The 19479-nt window shown below is 40.6% G+C and overlaps 2 protein-coding genes across 3 annotated transcripts; one reads left to right on the top strand and one right to left on the bottom strand.

Annotated features, from left to right (window-relative positions):
- Positions 1-2660: 2660 nt before the first annotated feature.
- On the top strand, positions 2661-4532 carry LOC146517514 (small ribosomal subunit protein eS6-like). The gene is made up of 4 exons (XM_085163058.1): positions 2661-2684; positions 2860-2986; positions 3784-3941; positions 4404-4532. Exons 1-4 carry the CDS (start codon positions 2661-2663, stop codon positions 4497-4499), a joined length of 405 nt encoding a protein of 134 aa, XP_085019184.1. The 3' UTR covers positions 4500-4532.
- Positions 4533-12327: 7795 nt separating this feature from the next.
- Positions 12328-16010, bottom strand: LOC146517515 (uncharacterized). 2 transcript variants are annotated; one of them, XM_085163913.1, is made up of 6 exons: positions 15959-16010; positions 15166-15220; positions 13447-14399; positions 13330-13356; positions 13072-13238; positions 12328-12847 (listed from the first exon to the last, which is right to left on the bottom strand). In XM_085163913.1, the coding sequence occupies exons 2-3, from the start codon at positions 15206-15208 to the stop codon at positions 13576-13578; spliced, it is 867 nt and encodes a 288-aa protein (XP_085020039.1). In that variant the 5' UTR covers positions 15209-15220; positions 15959-16010; the 3' UTR covers positions 12328-12847; positions 13072-13238; positions 13330-13356; positions 13447-13575. The 2 variants fall into 2 exon arrangements, with proteins under 2 accessions (XP_085020039.1, XP_085020040.1); XM_085163914.1 differs by lacking the exon at positions 15959-16010 and having other exon boundaries at positions 12328-12842; positions 15166-15934.
- Between the last annotated feature and the right edge of the window lie 3469 nt (positions 16011-19479).

Here is a 19479-nt window from a genome sequence, read left to right on the forward strand (position 1 = left end):
CGCCTTTAGCTGTTTCCTGTCTGTTTACACTGGTAAAGCTGCTTAGCGCTACACCCACTAAAGGTGTTCCTACAATGCTAAAGGAATGTTGTTGCTATTCAGGCTGGATAGCAGCTGAAGCCTGAGGTCTGTTCGATCAGCTGCTACATCTGGAAACCTGTTTTTTGTGAATACACGGTGCTTTGCATTGGTAAGTTTTTTTTTAAATTGGATATCAAGAAACCGAGTCCACAGAGAACTTCCACAGACCTTCTGGAGATCAACAGAAGAATTATGATCTTTCATTGCGATGGATGGTGAGGCGCAGCTCACATGGAACTGAATCTTGATTGTGGCAGAACAAAATGTGCAAAACATACATTGATTGTTGGACTGGTTTCCCCCCAGAAGCTGTACGTTTAAATTTTTCAGAAATCTCTCAGTCAGACCGTGGTATATCATGCCTGGGTGGAAACTAGCGAGCTAACTTCACTTCACGAAGCTCCTGACAATGGTAACAGTAATGCGCCGACAATCCATCAAGCGGTGCGGCTTCGTAGCTTACCAAAGTTGAACTAAAACATTTTTTGACAGATTTTTGAGTGCTGTGTACCACATAAAACCGGTTCGAAGTCAGTAAGCACAATCAGAATTCGTATATAAGATGCACCGGATTATAAGGAGCACTGCTGATTTTTGAGGAAATTAAAGGATTTGAAGTGTGCCTTATAGTGCGGAAAATACGGTACTCATATGACTATGCATGTGACAGATTAAGAATCTTGAATCTTCACCCTTCTAAAGTACAGTAATTACAAATATGCCTGTATACTGTGTCTCTTAACTTGGATCATAATTAATAACCATTATAGATTATGAAAAGGGGTGGAAACAACACCCACCACCGGGGGAGGCGGATCGGAGGAAGATCTGGTGGGAAATCCGGGAGAAACTAGCCCAAGAGCGGGTCCCAGTAAGTATTTCTCCAGGGTTTTTTTGTTTTTTTTATATATATATTTAAAAAAGCTGACACTTGCAAGACTTTATCAAAGGTGTAAACATCACAGCAGATGTCTTTGTGTCAACTGAGGATAAAACACGAAAACATGGAGGAGATTTTCCTGGCAGACAACCTTAAAAATATTCTGCAGTAGAACAAAAACTGGAGAAAAACATGAAGCAACATGTGAGCATTACCTGATGCTGCTGAATTAAAGCAGAGCAAAGTACAGCTAAGCATTATAAAAAAACAAAAACAGCGTCCGACAGTGCTGTAAACAACATTAGACTGGTGGGTAATAAGCCAGAGAATAATGCAGAAAACAGGTTTTTAGATGGGAAACTCTTCCTCAGAGAGAGAGAGCTCTGCATGAAGTGTGATTTTATCATGGTGGAAGAACAACAGCCACAGTAAGAGGGAATAAATGACGATGTTTATGTGAAGCAAAATATTGGGGTCTACTTTATATTCCAGCTCTAAAGTCAATGTCGTCTTCACTCATGAAGACTTTTACTGTCCTGGGGACAGGAGAGAGGAGTCTCGTCAGAGGAGCTATAATTTTATAGCTTGTAAAAGTAGAAACAAATAAGTGTTCATTTGAATTCTGATCTTAGTGATTGAAAATGGTCTCACTTTCTGCCCTTCACTGTTTGTGTCTAAGGCTAAAAAACTACTTTATCTAAATTAAACGTGACTCTAAATATTACATATTTAGTTGTGTGTGTGTGTGTGCACACATATTTTATGTATATAGATTTCTTTTCAATTATTACTCATGATCAGTGTTGGGTAAGTTACTTTAAATTAGTAACTTAGTGACATTACTAGTTACTTCTATCAAAAGTAATTCACTTACTTCAAGTTACTTATTACTTTCAAAGTAACTAGTTACCAGGGAAAGTAACTTTGGTTTTACTCAGAATTCTTCTATAATTGTGTTGCTTCCCTAACTGGATACCAGCAAGGATGCCAGTCTTCTAGCTTGCTTACATGTTAGCACTATCCTGCCACAAGTGCACTGTGCCACCTAATGGCCTGAACCTAGAATGGCAGTGTAGTAGTGTGAGTGCAATTTAATGATGAAATGAATGAAACTAAATTTGAAATTAACAATGTTTTTTTAATGTGTCACTTTTTAATCTGTCTGTTTTAATCTATTTCTATTGTTTCAAACCTCTATAAATGCAAACACATCATTTTGGGGTTGCAGCAGTGTTATAAATCTAATCATTGTACGTAATATCACTAGGAAGAAGCAGTGGATGACAAAACACGACATACAGTGTGTTGAAACTTTTGAAAAGTATATTTATTTTTGGACTGGTTCTTATATAGCGCTTTTCTACTCTGTCCGAGCACTCAAAGCGCTTTATACAGCTAATTCATTCACCCAATCACGTCTAAGCTCAAGTGCTAAGTATCTAACATTCATACACATTCACACTCCGATGGATGCATCGGAGAGCAACATGGGGTTAGTATCTTGCCCAAGGATATTTGGCATGCAGACTGGAGCAGCCTGGGATTGAACCACCGACCTTCTGGTTAGTGGCTGATCCGCTCTGCCACCTGAGCTACAGCCACCCCCATTGAAATTGGTAGAAAGTTTACTTTTAGCAGTGCCAACATTAAACTGTGCCTCAGACCATTTAGGAGCTGTAGGTATCAAAATAGTGCAAAAATGGTTCAACGTGAACACAGTGAGGTTTGTCCATTCTGTGTAAACTCTAAGCTGAACTGCACCAACTGCAGACCTCATGTTCAGTAATGATGGGCAAACTTTAAAGTATTTTGAGCCTCACAAAGAAACATAAAATAAATAATAAGTATTTTCAGCCTCATAAATAGTCTAGATTTAACCAAAATAATAATTCATCCAGTCAGGCCAAGTAGATAAATCCCTCACCCCGGCCCAACCCCACATCGACAGCCCAAGAGGACGAAGGAAAGGAAGGCAGCAGGTCCAGAGAGAATCTGCTGCAGGACTGTGCAGAACAGCTTTGTCAGGTGATCCTGTACATCTTACATATTTCTCTCATATTTCCTCTTGTGTCAGTACCAAAGAATATTTCCTAATAGTTATAGTGTGTGTGTGTGTGTGTGTGTGTGTGTGTGTGTGTGTTCTTATATCTTATATATCAGAGAGTGAGTGTGTTTGGACTCGCCTTCTAATTTAATGTTTTTCTTCTTCATGATGATTTACGTTGTAGATTGTAACTGAAAGAATCAAAACTTTGAATGAACACATATAGTATTATGTAGTAAACAAAGAAAGTGTGAAATAACTCAAATAATGTTTATTGTATAGTCTTCAAAATAGCCGCCCTTTGCTTTGATCACTGCTTTGCACACTCTTGACGTTCTCTCGATGAGCTTCATGAGGTCGTCACCTGAAATGGTTTTCCAACAGTCTTGAAGGAGTTCCCAGAGATGCTGAGCACTTGTTGACCCTTTTGCCTTCACTCTGCGTCCATTTCTTCCAAAATCGTCTGGATTGGGTTTAGGTCAGGTGACTGTAGAGGCCAGGCCATCTGACGCAGCGCACCATCACTCTCCTTCTTGGCCACACAGCCTGTAGGTGTGTTTGGGGTCATTGTGCTGTTGAAAAAGTTATGATGATCCAACTGCAGACAGATCAAAGTTACTGTTTTTGTAGAATTGGAAAGTAAGCAATGTGCTTCCTTTGAGGTAGTACAGCACGAGTTGTGTGTACAGAAAGTGAGAACATTAAGCTTCTTCCTCATTACCACACTTGACCTTGAACTGTGTCAGTATTGACTCTTTCAATCCTCTCGCTTTGGTAGGTAAGAAGCCCAGAACTAAGGCTGCCAACATCCAGAGACTGGTGACTCCTCGTGTGCTGCAGCGCAAGCGCCGCCGCATGAATCTCAAGAGACAGCGCACCCAGAAGAACAAGGAGGAGGCCTCGGAGTACACCAAGCTGCTGGCCAAGAGGATGAAGGTATGTGTTAATCTAGGCCTTTATTCTTAACCAGCTGCTGAGAATCAAAGATCACACTAGTCTGTTTTTGTCGTGTAGCTGAAAACTACATTTATTTCTAGTGGTTCAGATCAATGAAGATAATGTGACAAATACATTTCTGGCAGGTGTGATATTTCCACTAGTGTTGGAGCGGCTGTGTTACATCAAGTGCATTGTGTCTAACAACATATTGTAATTAATTTCCTGACCTTAAATATACTTTTAAGTTATGATTTAATCGTGAGTCACTTGAAATTTAAAGTACCGGACTGTGTTTTTCAGCAGTGTAGTTTTGAGTTGCCTTGCATGATATAGCTGTAATGGCATTCGGCCGATTATGGGTTGAAACCCTTCAAGGAGCACGTGATGGTGAAATGTTAAGGAGACAAAGTTGGACATGTGGGAGCTGTTTGACTGACACGCATTTGTTCTTGTAGACAGGAGGCCAAGGAGAAGCGCCAGGAACAGATCGCCAAGAGGCGCCGCCTTCATTCTCTGAGGGCGTCCGCATCCAAGTCAGAGTCCAGCCAGAAGTGAAACGGAATCAAATAAAGTCATGTTTTGCTGAAACAGTGTTGTGCAGTTGTCAGTTATTTTCTCTTCCACATATCCCCCCATGAAGAGATTAGATGATTTTTGTCAGCCCCTTGTGTGTCTACATGAATGTGTATGCAACAAAAACTTTTAGTTGGTGGTGGATAATCTAGAGATACAGCAACAGCCTCAGGTCAGTGGTTGCTATTATGGAGTACTGCAATAGTACTTTTATTTTTTTGATTCTTTGGTATGAGTGAATTCTGGTTCACACTCCGAGCCAGTTGGTGGCGGTAATGCACATCGTTGTTTGACAACTGCCAAATCACATAAAAGGAGGAGGTAACCAATGAGAGGAAATTGTACAAAAAAATGGTAAATGGTCTGTATTTGTATTGCGCTTTACTAGTCCCTAAGGACCCCAAAGCGCTTTACACATTCAGTCATCCACCCATTCACACACTGGTGATGCCAAGCTACATTGTAGCCACCCTGGGGCGCACTGACAGAGGCGAGGCTGCCAGACACTGGCGCCACTGGGCCCTCTGACCACCACCAGTAGGCAGCCGGTGAAGTGTCTCGCCTAAGGACACAACGACCGAGACTGTCCAAGCCGGGGCTCGAACCGGCAACCTTCCGATTACAAGACGAACTGCCAACTCTTGAGCCATGATTGCCCAAGACTAAGAGGGGCAGAGCTTGAGTTTTAGTCGTAGGATCTGGTGTAGAAACCCACTCCCTAACAGTAATTTTGACCATGGCCTTGGATTGCAGGACAGAACTGTCTTCTGCTGCTAGTCTGCTGCTGCTGCCTTGGAGGAAAAATAAATCTGTGTACCCTAATTTAAGTGTGGCTGTGTTGGTTTTCCTGATGGTCACCATTAAAACTTGTTGCTTTCTTGCATGCAGGCAAGTGACCCACTTAACGTGTTAATGAGCAGTTAAGCAGGTGCACCTAAGTTACCTGATTTTGGTCATTAGGCGTTTTAAAAAGTATTACTGCCATTTGTGTCTTTTTCTGGTGGTAAATTGAATTTATTTGCACAGACAGTGACTAAATCCAATTTACTCCTAACCCCACTGGCCCTGACGTGAACCTTGGCCTGCATACTTTTAAACTACAGTTAATGGTTATTTTGTCCAAATACAGTAATTACACTGTGTAAGAATTTTTTAAACCACAGCTCCATGATCCCAAAGTCCAACAACCCTACTGGCAACTTTTAATTGGAAAAGGGAGGAGAAGTCAAATGTATTATTGTTCACATATTACACAGACTGTGCTGACTGAACAGGCTCAGTGCAGTTCCTGGATTATTTTCAAGCATCATTAAAGTTACAGCATGTAAACTCTCACCATTCTTATCTGTCCTTATTAAAGTCCATAAGCTGAACTACGGTAGCTCTGCTAACTCTGGTAATTCTGACTGTAAATCTTTCCTTAATCTCTTTATTTGCTTTTTCGACACGTGAAGTTACAAAAATGTACTTTGGTAGACAAAAAGAAAACCTTTGTAGACTTTTTGGAGTAACTTTTCATAATGTGGAACTTTAGTCTTGAATTTTCAAAAGTGAACTTTTTCCTTCTAGTTATGTTGCCACCGAAAATATTTTGTCAACACTGAGAAGTCAAATCATTAACGGTGTGTGGTCAGCCACAGGTGATGGTGTGGCTGTCTTAGTTCTCTTTCTGTACCAGAACTTTAAAAAACTGACCATGAAGAACGTAACTATAATACTGAACCTGAAGTATGATCCTCCCACCCACCAGGCGGCGCCACTGGTAGCTGTGGGTTCACCACCTCCTGCTGAACTCAAACAACCAGTCCAGAGACAGACTCTGATGTAGCATCACTTTCATCGCTCACTCCTGAACTCCTGAACCATAACGAGTGTGGCCTCTCTAAACATCAGTGACTAAGAAAACTTTTCAATTTGTCATCATTTGAGTTATTTATTAATGACTCACTTAACTCTGTTAATATGTTACAGGTCACTGTTTAAGGAAAGTCAGAGTAGGGTAGTTTAAACGGGTGGAGAGGCGTGTAACGCTCATCGTGCCAGAGCAGCTTATCCTCCAGAAACTTAAGCGTTTCCAAAGTGAGGACGATGGCTTCATGTTTCAGCATGCTGTGGACTTTCAGACCTGAGAGAGAAAATATGACAAATAAACTGAGTTTTAAAGAAGAGATTTGTTACATATAACACTTAAAACCCTGAGCTTTTTATGAACTGTTTAATTAAACTGGCATGTTAGAGGTCCATAGACACAGTGCTGCAAAGACATCAATGCATGAAATATTGTTTGAAAGGAGGAACAAAAATAATACATTTTACCATCAATTAATCTGTTAAAACTGAGTTAAGAGAGACAAAAATCACTGAGTGTGAACTCACCGATTGCTGGAATGACGTTCACTGTCTTCAAGTTTGCCGTGGCCTGAAGGATGTTTTCAGAAAAGTCTTCACCTCTGAAAGCAACAACAAAAACGTGAGCACTGAGCAACAGTGGGCGTCCAGTGGTGGAGATTCAAACAGATTTGAAGGTTGATCATTCATCATCAACATGTAGTAGTAACTGGTGGGTCCATGAGACACCCCACCTGAATCAAACACAGAACCAGTCAGACCATAATGGCCTCCAGCATGTGAATCCTTCCTCTCCATATTGGTGAGCTCGTCCACCTCCTTTCTGTTTCCAGGGTTTCCTGCCTCCACCGCTGACCTCTGACCTGACTGTGTGTGGGCGTGACTCTGAGATGTGAAGACAGCCATTAGTCTACTTATCATTTTCTTTATCAGCCACAATAGAGCTCAAACCTTTCTACATTTGATCGTCTTCCTCTGTCATATATGCACTGTTACGTATTCCTAATGTGGTCATTTCAGACACAGAGCTCAGTGAAGGCTCACAGCTCGTCTTCAGCTCCATTCAGTCCTCTGACTCTGGACAGTGTTACTGTAGAGCTGAAAACAAACTAGAGGTGAAGCGGTCTGAATCCAAACATATTGATGTAAAATGTGAGTAAAAAAGAATAAAAACTGAAACATTTCATCAGCTCTGCCTGTTTAACATTCACATTCTGCTGCTGTAGTTCACTCATCAGCTGTAATAGATGATAAAGAGGTGCTTTGTTCACATCAGACATGCAGTGAGGTGATTTAAACTATGAAGGATTTTTAAATCCACCTCTAAATTTATAGATGCATGAAAAATATTAGCACATCTTTCATCTTTCACCATCTTACAATGCTGTGATTGCAGCCATTCCCCAACTCTCTGTGAATGGTCCTCATGGCCGTTGGTCAGTGGTTGTTGATCAATGGTCGTGAGAATTTGCATAATTAAGATTAACGAACTGACCTCCCAGCCCTTTGTTCCTTCAGTGGGCTGGTTTCGGTCATCATGCAAATGTACTGTTTATAAGATTGAGGAAACCTGCAGTCAGCTGAGACTGAAGAAGTCACTTGGATGAGTGACGAAACGTTTCTCCCACAAAACGCTACAAATCAACTTTTTGGAGACCCCCTTAAATACTCTTTCTCATTATTAGATTCACCTTTGTATGTAGGTCAGGGGTCACTGAGCTTACCAAGCCAATTTGAGTTCCAATAATTAGTTCTAAAGGTTTTGTAATCAATAAAAAGACAACAGTGCCCAAATTTATGTTATACTGTTATGTTTACAGGAAAAATGTTACTGTTGTGTAAAGTATTTTCCTCTTTTTTGTATATTTGTTGCTGTTAAATATCACACTTTTAATAATAGACCAAGATCTGAGTGTATACAAAACGCAGAAGAATACTTTTTTGAGGGACAAGCAGCTATCCAGACCTACCTGGATGTAGGAATCCAATAAAGTCTTTTCACAACAGACATGTCAAAGTGGATCAGCTTCCTCACTTTGTTCAATGATTTCATCTAAATCAGACCATGGATCACACTTTGCTAACTGTACCAGTTTCCATGAACTGCAGCAGCTGCTTCAAATAAACAGCCAGATTCCTCGACCGTTCTCTAGTTACAGCCGTCGTGGTCAGCTGTGTGGCAGGTAGAGTGTGGACCCAGATGCAGGACACAGAAGGTAGAAATAAACTCATAAAGTTCACCAAATGTTTACAAACGTCAAGAAGTCACAAGCAAAGAGAGACCACACCATGACACATGTTTAAACAAGGAATGTTTATTCATCAAAGCTACTTATTGATCAAATAGACATGTTCAAAGCACCACAGTGGTAGAACGATATCACACAGCACCGTCACAGGATATTAAACAGAAACTGGCAACAGGGCTCTGTAGAGTGAGCGATCATAATGAAGCCGTTTATTTGAAGTTGGGATTCAACCTGCTCTTCATATTTCAGGCCACCAGATGTCACCAAAGACAACTGTGGTGAAAAGTTTCAAGTAACGAAACCTTCTGTGACTGGAAGAAATTTGTTTAACATTAAACCTATTTTCTGCACATTCAGGCAAATAAAATAAAAACTTTTTTGGTGTTTACATTCACTCTTTCAAATAGATGCAAGTAAAACACAGCAGAAAATAAATAAAACTCAGTGGTCCTGTTGCTCTATTTGTACTCTGCAGGTGTGGCGCAGGGGCCATGTCAGTGGAAGGATCCTGGAGTTTGTCTGTGAATTTCACATTCCTGTGGCAGCGTACTCGGTGCTTGCTCGGAAGTTCAGGGTTTTTTTGCTGTAAAAAGAAGTTTTCTTCCCACACAGTGAGTGAACAGCGGACGCTAATGTTTTTGTCACTTTTTACGGAATCAAACTCAAAGTAAGGTCAGCACTTCCACGCTTTAAACACTGCACGGCCATACTCTCTCCCACACAGATAAAACAGCAATGAGGGGTTAAAGGAGGAAAAACACACCGCTGAACTAAATATGATAACAAAAAATGCTGAGGTGTAATTAAACACTAGACACAGGAGACACAGGCTACCAGAATAAAACAGGAAATAACTGAATGTGGGAACAGAAACATGGAGTGGACACAATTTTATGTATACAGCACCAAATCACAACAACAATCGCTTCAAGGTGCTTTATATTGTAAAGTAGACCCTACACAATACGTACAGAGAAAAACCCAACAGTCATATGACCCCTATGAGCAACACTTTGGCGACAGCGGGAAGGAAAAACTCCCTTTTAACAGAAAGAAACCTCCAGCAGAACCAGGCTCAGGGAGGGGCGGGGCCATCTGCTGGGACCAGTTGAGAGAAGGAAGACAGAACAAAAGACCTGCTGTGAGAGCCAGAGATGAATAAATAGTATGATGAAGTGTACCCAGAGGTTGCCCTTTGTTCAAAATTAAAGTCTACAAATCAATGACATCACACTGGCCTATGTTTATATACAGTCTATGATTACATGTCAGTGAGATCTTGGAGCTGCAGGTATGCAAAGCTGCAGCTTTAGAATTTAGGCTCTGATCCTTTTTTTCCACCATTTTTTGTTTTTCTACTTTCTTTGTGTTTCTCAGCCATGTTTTTTCTCTCCCTTCATTTCCTCTTATTGTCCCTTTACTTACTCTTTGCCTCGCTCCAGTCTACTGCAGAATTTCACACCGAGCTTCAAGGAGAGTGAAATGAACGCCATCACCATCACCTCTCTCTTTCTAGTCCCTGTCAGTACTCTTGCTGCAACATTTTGGATTAACTGAAGTCTTTTCAAGGAGTTTTTAGGACATCCTGATAAAAATGAATTACAGTAGTCCAGCCTAGAAGTAACATATACATGAACTAGTTCTTCAGCATCACTCTGAAACAGGCTATTTCTAATTTTATTGATATTGTGCAAATGGAAGAAAGCAGTGCTCCATATTTGTTTAATATAAAATAGAGTTTTAATAAAACTCTGCTTCCTGGTCCCAACACTGGATAGTCATGTTTCAGGGGATTTCATAAATTTGCCAGATTTCTAGAAATAACAGCTGCTTCATCCAAAGTGGGATGGATGCCATGTCTCCTAACCAGACCAGAGTTCCTCCAGAAAGTTTCCTAATTATCTATAAAGCCCACATCGTTTCTTGGACACCACTCAGACAGCCAGCAATTTAAGGAGAACATGACACTCCTGGTGTGATTGGGGAGGGGACTACAGTCTGACATTGTGTTTGCAAAGTTACACACTGATTCAATATTGATTTTAATGACCTCTGATTGACGTAACCGGGTGTCATTATTGCTGATGTGAATTATACTTTTACTGAATTCAGGTTTACCCTCAGCCAGCAGTTTTTAAATTTCCCTCAGTGCCGCCTGCTCTGGCCCCTGGAAGACAACTGACTATGGTTGCTGGTGTCTTCACATGTCTCAGAACAGAATCACTAATTAGCAGAGTTTGTTCCCCGGCGGGTGTGTCACCGAGTGGGGAAAAACAGTTCGACACAGGAACAGGGTTGTGGTGTACCAGGGCTTCTGTTTAAGTCTATGATTCCTCCTCACCGTCACCCAGCCATCATGTTTTCACGTCTGCTCAGGATAACCTGCTGGGAGACAGTTAGCAGGGTCTACGCCACCTTCCACTGCTCCAGCTACAGAGGCCTGACCAGCTACGAGTTTTTCAAGGGTGGGATGCCGAGAGTTCAGTTCAGTGATCCAGGCCTCCAGAGCTGCATAAAGGCTACATTTATTACAAGTATCATTACTGCTCATTTTAAAAAACAGAAAGCATAACTCCTTCTCCAGAGTCGAGCAGTCTTCCACATATCAGGTTAAATAAAGGCTGCTGAGGAGCAAGCATGGCTTGGGCCCATCTCAGAGCTCGCCCTCGCAGCAGGATAACCATGAATGCAATTTTGCACAGTCTGAGGAATAAATTCTCCTTTGTTGATGAAACACTAGGAAACACTGTGTGAGGAAACCTGTTCTTTTCACTGGTAAAAACTTCAGGTGTAGGAAGAGGCCTCTCCAGAGGTACAACCTCCCTGAGCTGTGCTGCTGACCATGTCCATCGTTTTATGACCACAGTATACTCATCTTATAACGGATGTCAATCCAGCAGATTATCTTTGGCATGTGGTGGATCAGGAGATTTGCAACATGGATGCACAGCCGACAAATCTGAAGCAACTGTGTGATGCTATCATGTCAATATGAAACTAAATCTGTGAGGAATGTTTCCAGGTCTTTGTTGAATCTGTGCCACAAAGAATTAAGGCAGGTGTAACTAATGAAGTGGCCGGTGACTGTATTTAGTGTCTAGATTGAATTTTCAGTATTTTATTCACTTAATAGCAGGACAGAATACCACATGACTGTGGCCTTGTGTTATACCCTCTCTGCTGCAGTGATGCTGCAGACAAACACAAACATCGTGATTACACATTTAAGAAGAGCCTCTTAAAGATGAAGGTCTGTGTCTCTTGACCTAAACACATAATCCAGTTAAATCTAATTTATGTTCATCAATGCCCCTCACACTGTAACTTAAAGTAATAAATTGGTTACTGATTAATTACAGAAGCACGTTTGTGAGCATAAAGATGTAAGCCTTGGACCATCGGGATGAAATGTGGTTGGGAAACTTAACAAGCATTGATGAAGCTTCATCAGTAGTTCGAACAATGCCTCAAAACCTTCGCTCACCACGGGTGGTTAGCAGACTGTGGTTGTACCATGCAGCCTAATAACATGCAGTAAATTGCAGGTTAAAGCAGCTTACACATTGTTAAACGAGGGAAGGGAACTAATGTGGCTGTCACATTACCCTTTTGTCCCATTTCATCCCAGGATTTGATTAAATTGCTGCTCACTTTCTACAGTACTTAAAACTGATCACACAAAACTATTTTTCTTCATCTTTTAATGATTACAAAAGTCTGTGAATCCCCAAATTGTTCAGTTGTTCTTTTTGCTCCCCATGAGGTCACTTTCACCATGTGACAAAAACAACACCCCACTGTACACACTCGGGCCACCAGCAACTTTCTAAATCCTCAATAAAAAGCTGACAGGTTGCAATGATGTTCCAAATAACTTATTAAGAAAACAACTAAATACACAGAAAATATTATGAAAACTGGTTTATTTTATATCTCCTAGTTTGAAGTGAAGCAATAAAAATATGTATAAAACATCACAAACTGTAATATTATACAAATGCTTCCTGCTGATGCAATGGAGACATCTTCCAGTGACAGTCTTCATCCGTGTGAGTGTGAGGAGGCTCTTAAACCCACCGACACAGAAGTGCATGTTCACAACTCCCTCTGTGCAGGCGGGGTCAGGACCCTCCTCACCCTGGGTGAAGAGGGGTGGTGCTGTGGCCAGTCAGGTATGAAGTGCTGAGAGTGGATCTTTGGTCCTCTGTGCAGCTCTGTCCACTCTCAGCTGCCCTGCAAAGCAATAACACGAGAAAGACATCATTTTAACACAATACAGCATTTCCATTGTTGGCAGCTGCAGCATGTTGTTAAAATGCAATTTTAAACTCAACATATACACACAATAACTATAAATAAACTTAAACCTACAGTACTGTAGGACGATGATTTACACCAGCTATTGGAAGGATTTAGTCTTCAAGACAGTTTGTAGCCAATGTGAGGTGATAACTTACATAGCTGGAACACAGCACCACTCTCCAGTTTGTCATTTGGTCATCCATCCTTCTCATCGGGTTGGGGTAAGGCTGTCTTCTGGGTGGAGCATCTCTCTGTGTTAGCTCCGTCTTGGACGTTGAGTGTCTGAAGTGCTGAATGCTGGGAGAGGACAAGTGTAAAGCACCTGAAGACAAAAAGACAAAGAGAAAAGCATGAATTCACAGATCACCGAGTTGTTCAATTTACTTTTCTTCTGTTATGTGTTTTTACCTTACCTCTGATCCCTTAGCCACAGGCTATACCTTATGTAAAAACAAGAGACTACAGTCAGTTCACGACATCATTTTTAACCATTTTCTACTTATTTGTGTTGACATTAAGTACGGACTTACCTTTGTCCTGCATGGTGAGCTAGAGCTTGAGAAAAAATATGTTAGTCATTTAAATAGTGTCTTACAAACACTGCAAGACGCAAAGGCCAACTTAAACATTTAAAGTTTAAAAACAAGTTCTAACATTACCTAGTCAGAGTCACTGTCATCAAGTGAAAGGTTAAAAGGCCTTTCCCAGAAGCGTCTGACTCCAAAAGAACCTGAGGATGTCGAAGGGCAACAGAACGTGTCATCACTTACCTTGCACCTCTTTGCACTTACCTCTTCAGTGCAGATGTCTTCTCTGCTTCTCTTTGCTGAGGAGGTGAGAGCTGAGGTTGAAGGAGAAGCTGAGAGAGTAGCGGAAGAAGGAGCAGCAGAGGAAGGAGCTGAGGGAGCAGGAGAGGAAGGAGCTGAGGGAGCAGGAGACGAAGCAGCTGAGGGAGCAGGAGACGAAGCAGCTAAGGGAGCAGGAGAGGAAGGAGCTGAGGGAGGAGCAGAGGAAGGAGGAGAAGCTGACAGATCACCAACTGGGAAGAGTGGGGCGTTGGCCTGGCCGAAAGGCGGCATGGCGAACGGGGCAGCACCTGGAGCAATAGGATGTCGCCAATCGTGCCAAAACGGCTCTGGAGGGAGCTCCTGGATGAGAGGGGAATCATCTCTCTCATCCATGGTGTCATACCCCGAGTCGTCACTAGGCCAATCGGCCCACTCTTCTGAGTTGTTCCAGTCAGAGGAATTGTCAGTGTCTTCACTCACCTCATCGACGTCCTCAGGTAGGTAGGGAGGGTACTCACCTTCCTCTTCACTGTCATCAGGATCCTGTGCTTCATGAGAAGAGGGGGAGGATGAGAGAAGGATATACTCACCATACTCACCTTCACTGACATGCTGGCTGTCAGAGTCATCCAGGATCCTGATGACCTCAGGAAGGCCTTCTTCTGCGGGACGCTCAACCACGTAGTCGAGACGACCTGTGAGGAAACAAGTTCAAAATAACATTAAGAATGTAATAAACATCAAGTGCTAAAGGAACAGAGCTACATCTGTTAGTTTGAGCAGATGATGAGAGAAAAGCATTTTAGGATACATTTATGTCAGACTGAATGACACTTCTACTTGTTCATGCAAGCAAAAAACAGCTAAGTCAACTAAGTTCACATCATTAACTGCTATATAATAAGATATAGTATTAGCATAACATGAGGATACCATTATTACTACTGTACTATGATTACTGTTTTCATATTCTTTATTATATTATTTTATTTTTGTTATTTTTTATTATCATGTTTTGTAGCAGGGAAAAGTTATAGTTTATTTCAATAAAGCCTTTGATCCGAGAAGAACAGGATGTTAGGAGGGGACCGGGATCTGGTGTGTTTACACCTGTGTGTTCTGACGTCATGACATGCTGAAGATGCTGTTACCACAGAGACTGCTTTTGGGGCATTTTACAAATTGTAGTCCATTAAGCTATTTTTAACCAAATCATTAAAAAAGTGTCAAATTTGAAGCCTTCAAATCAAAGTAACACCTTTTGTTTCAAATTCATACACCAGTCGTTAATAATTTCTACACCTCTCCCGGAAAATTTAAAGCATACAAACAGTTTACGGGGAAAAATCTTGGAATAAGCATATTTTGATAACATTAAAACTTGATATTCACACTGGAACTTATTAAATTATTACAGTCATTTAGTGGCTCTTAAAATAACTGAAGAAAGGTTAAAAGTACCTGCAGCGAAGTCCAGGGGACTGTCGAGTCCACGACGAGCCATCTTCAGGCTTTGCTGTATGAAAAACAAGTACAAACAATCCAAAGATGAAGTACTTGTTGTCGCTAGCAAGTAAAATCCGCTTTCAGTAAAATATTTTCCGAAAACTTAACTTTCCACAGGCTGAGGTTGGAGCAGGTCAAAACAAGTCCAATAGCAAGTGTAAAGGGACGAATGGAACATTGTGCAGCATTTATATACCCTCCGCAGGCCATGGTTACGGTTGCCAACATGCGTGTGCACGTGCACGTGATATAACTATATAAATGGAGCTCACGCAACGTAATTTACAGTTAATTTATGGTCTTTCACACTTACTGCCTCTGTCAGCCTTTAAGTAGCATGTATACTAACCGCAGGTATAGGTATATCCAGAAATAAACACAGATATTAGAAAGCAGCAAATCAAATCAATCATACTGAGATGTTTGCTTGAGTGAATAACATTAGCATGTAGCTCATGCTAATATTACATTTTGACATTTTTCTTTTCAAAGCTAACAATAACTTAGCGTTCTCGCTACTCACCATGCTGTTAATTAAACAGGTATATGTTAGCAATGACAACATTTAACAAATGTTTTTAAAATGCTAGCCGTGCTGATTAGCCTTAGGATTACTTGAGGTTGTTTCCAGCTCTAGTGGTCATAAGCGAACTTAGTTCTGTGCCAGCCTTTGGCACGAAAATCAATCCTGTAAAGCTCACTATTAAACTGACAAAAAGCCTTAGAGCCTAGAAACTTTGATACTTACAACTGTGCTATGTTTGTGTCATAACATATAGCAAGACCCCATAACGATAACTGACCTTTGACCTCTTCTCAAGATGAATCTTAAGGTTAAAGAGATAATGCTATAGAGCTATTTTAACACTATGTTTCTTACTGCCATTGTTTGACAACATATAAGCATAAAGGAAATGATATATGGAGATTCTAAATATCAGGTTATTATGACTTTATTATAAACTTTACAGTAACAGTTCAGAACTATTAAGCAAGATTCGTTTTGGAAAAATCACATTTGTGATCAAAACTTTTTACTTCACATTTATTACTAAATAATTCAATAAATTATACTCAAGTACTGAATAGTCACAAAAAATAGTAATTATGCTGAAAATTATGTTAAAGTGATTTTCAACTGAGCATATAAACAAAAGCCTGGACAAAAGTTCTGCTGAACAACACACATATGTTACCAATATTGTAGCTGGTGTTATTTAATAATTTATTTTATTCGTGATACAATTTAAAACTTTATTAACCTTTTCAATAAAACAAAGTCTCAGATTTAATTATTCTGAAATTAAGTTTAAGCTTCCCAGAACGTTTTGTTGCAAGTTACATTACTGATATAAGAAATATAAAATGTTTGTATTGTTCACCCACAAGTGCAGTCTCTGGCTCAAACACAGAAGCTTGGTATGTTTGGTTGTCAGTCCAGACATTCCTAAAGAAAGTTGTCCTTCTTCAGCTCCAGACCTTTCTAGATAAAAATGGCATTAGTGAAGTATTTCAGTCTGGTTTTAAAACGCACCACAACACTGAAACTGCTCTTGTAAAAGTTTTTAATTACCTTTTAACTTTTACTGACTTGGAAGATTTTGCCATTTTAATACTGTTAGACCTCAGTCCTGCATTTGATACCGTAGATCGTGGGATTCTTATCTCTCGGCTTGAGCACTGTGTCAGAATCAAAGGCTGCTTTGGAGTGGTTTAAATCTTACCTGTCCAACCAAAGTTTTTCTGTTAGATTGGGGGATACATCGTCCTCAAAAGCCTCACTTTCTTGTGGGGTCCTCAAGGAGTCCAATCTTGGTCCAGTTCTCTTTTCTATTTATATGCTCCCTATGGGTTCAACTTTTAAAAAACATGGGATCTCATTCCATTGCTATGCAGACGACTCACAGATTTACCTGCCACTGAAACGTAAATCTGTGAGTCCTCTGAAGGGTTCGCTAGATTGTTTGGAGGATGTTAAGGATGGCATGGATGGCTTTAAACTTCCTTAACCTGCATGAACAGAAAACAGAGGTGATTGTGTTTGGTCCCTGTGACCGCTGTGACTTTGGCCCTTTAGGAATTCATGATAATAATAATTAAAAAAAAACCTTTGCAAGGAACCTAGGAGTGTTTTTTGACTCTAATCTAATGTTTGATAAACAGATTAATGCTGCCTTTGCTGTAACTGCTCCTAAGCTCCCTTCACATCAGGACTTCCCCAACATTGGACACTTTTAAAACCCGTCTGAAAACCCACTTTTATTCCTTGGCTTTTAAATCAGAATGAGCTTGTATCACTTTTATTTATCTTATTTCTCACTCAAATCTTCTAATTTTATGATTCTTTTTCTTAACTCTTATCATGTCTCCCGATGTATTTTTTTCTTTTATCTTAATTGAACAGCAGCTTTGTCAACGGTTGTTGTTTTAAATCTGCTATATAAATACATTTGACTATAACTTTGACTTCACAGTACTTTAAATATTTACTGAAGTATTTTTTATACTTCTTAAGTAGAAGTATATGTGTACTTTTTCTTAATTAAAAAATGTCTGTGTTTTGCCACCTCTGTTGACAGACAGTGTTAATCTCTGTTTTCTGCAGCTCTTCAGTTCCTCTTTGTTTCCTGACTTGCAGACTCTCCTTTTTCACCTAAGTGCAGCCTTGATGTCAGGACTGAGCCACGGTTTAGTATTTGTGAAACACAGTACAGTCCTGGTGGGTCCAGCATTATCTGAACATACATTAATTCAGCCTGTTTTGTTTCACGCCATAAATGTCCTCCCCACTTTATCACAAAGCACTTCTCACATTGTTGTGTAAAAACGGTCCCTCAGAGCCTCTTCAGTCTCCTCATAACTATGAATTCTGCATATCAATAAATAATGTTCCTCCTGATGATCTCTTCTAATTGAAGTAGAGGAAAGAACTAGTTTGTACTATCTCTTTCTAGTATGGCGCTCCCTCCCGGCACATCTCCATCTCTGTCACATCAGATCAGGCATGATTCAAATGCAGGACTCAGAACTGTGCAACTAAAGGGAGGTTTATTTACAACACCAGGTGAAATGTATACATATGTACAGTGATGAAGGGACAGGGGCTCTAGAAATTCAAAGGAAAGGGCCAGGGCAGGGGTAACTATTTCACACTCCTCTTCACACTGACTCAAACACACCAACTCTAGTCCCACGCTGAAACTCACTCCCACTCATGCTCATCCAAACAGGATCCACAGGAAACAGGCGGGAGTCCAGGAAGGTCTGTGCAGAGAGAAGAAAATGGAAAACCAGTAAACAAGATGGCAGACAAACAGATTCACAAGAGAGAGCTGGGACTACATTAATGGGGGTAAATACAACGATCCAGCAAAGAACAGCACTCCACCAAGGCCTTAAGTACTGGCAGGAACAATCATAGATGATGAGCAGCAGGTGAGTGATGAGTGGGTGTGGAGAACAAGGCGGGAACTAGGAACCAAATGCCACCATGGTGGGGGGGAGTGAAGAGTTAGGCTGTATCCCAATTCAGGGTCTGCAGCCTCAACGGTCCTCAAGGGCCGCGCACTCAAAGACCGCTAAGGCCGGAAGTGTGAGGCTTGTGAAATGAGACGGTCTAGCCTCCGTCGCGCTGCCCAGGTTGCCTAGCAACCATGATAGCTGGAAACGCGTGGTTGACAGAAATGAAGGAGAACATATTTTGTTTGTTTGTTTGTCTCTACATGAGCTTTGTGTGATTTAATAAGTATCTGAGGCTGAGACCACAGGACTGTAAAACATGATTGTTGGGCTTCATATCTGTACTGAACAGTCATTTAAGATTAGCTAGTAAATAACAAATAGTTAATGTTGTTCATGAGACTAAAGTCAGTGTAAATATGAGATTGCCAATATTATAGTTATTATATTAATCATTATTAGTTATTACAGCAGTGAGTTTGAACTCTCAAATCAAATCACTTCTATTGTCACATCACATGTGCAGGTACACTGGTACAGCACATGTGAGTGAACTCTGTGTCAAATACTGAGCTTCAGTAAAGATTCAAGTTGCAGCTATTTATATTTCCTATCACCTTAAATCTTCACTCAAAGACACTCAGGTATCTTTGACAGTGTATCTATAGATGTATTATATATAAGAGACAAATATTGTTCGTTTAATATGTTGGCATTACCAAATTTGGCTCAATGCTTACATATATGTGTGTAAAAAGCAAATGTACGAGCTGTGATAACTGTTTCTGATAGAATGAAGAGTAGACTGAT

Source organism: Neolamprologus multifasciatus, chromosome 6 (assembly GCF_963576455.1).
Source record: "Neolamprologus multifasciatus chromosome 6, fNeoMul1.2, whole genome shotgun sequence".
NCBI classification, from domain to species: Eukaryota; Metazoa; Chordata; class Actinopteri; order Cichliformes; family Cichlidae; genus Neolamprologus; species Neolamprologus multifasciatus.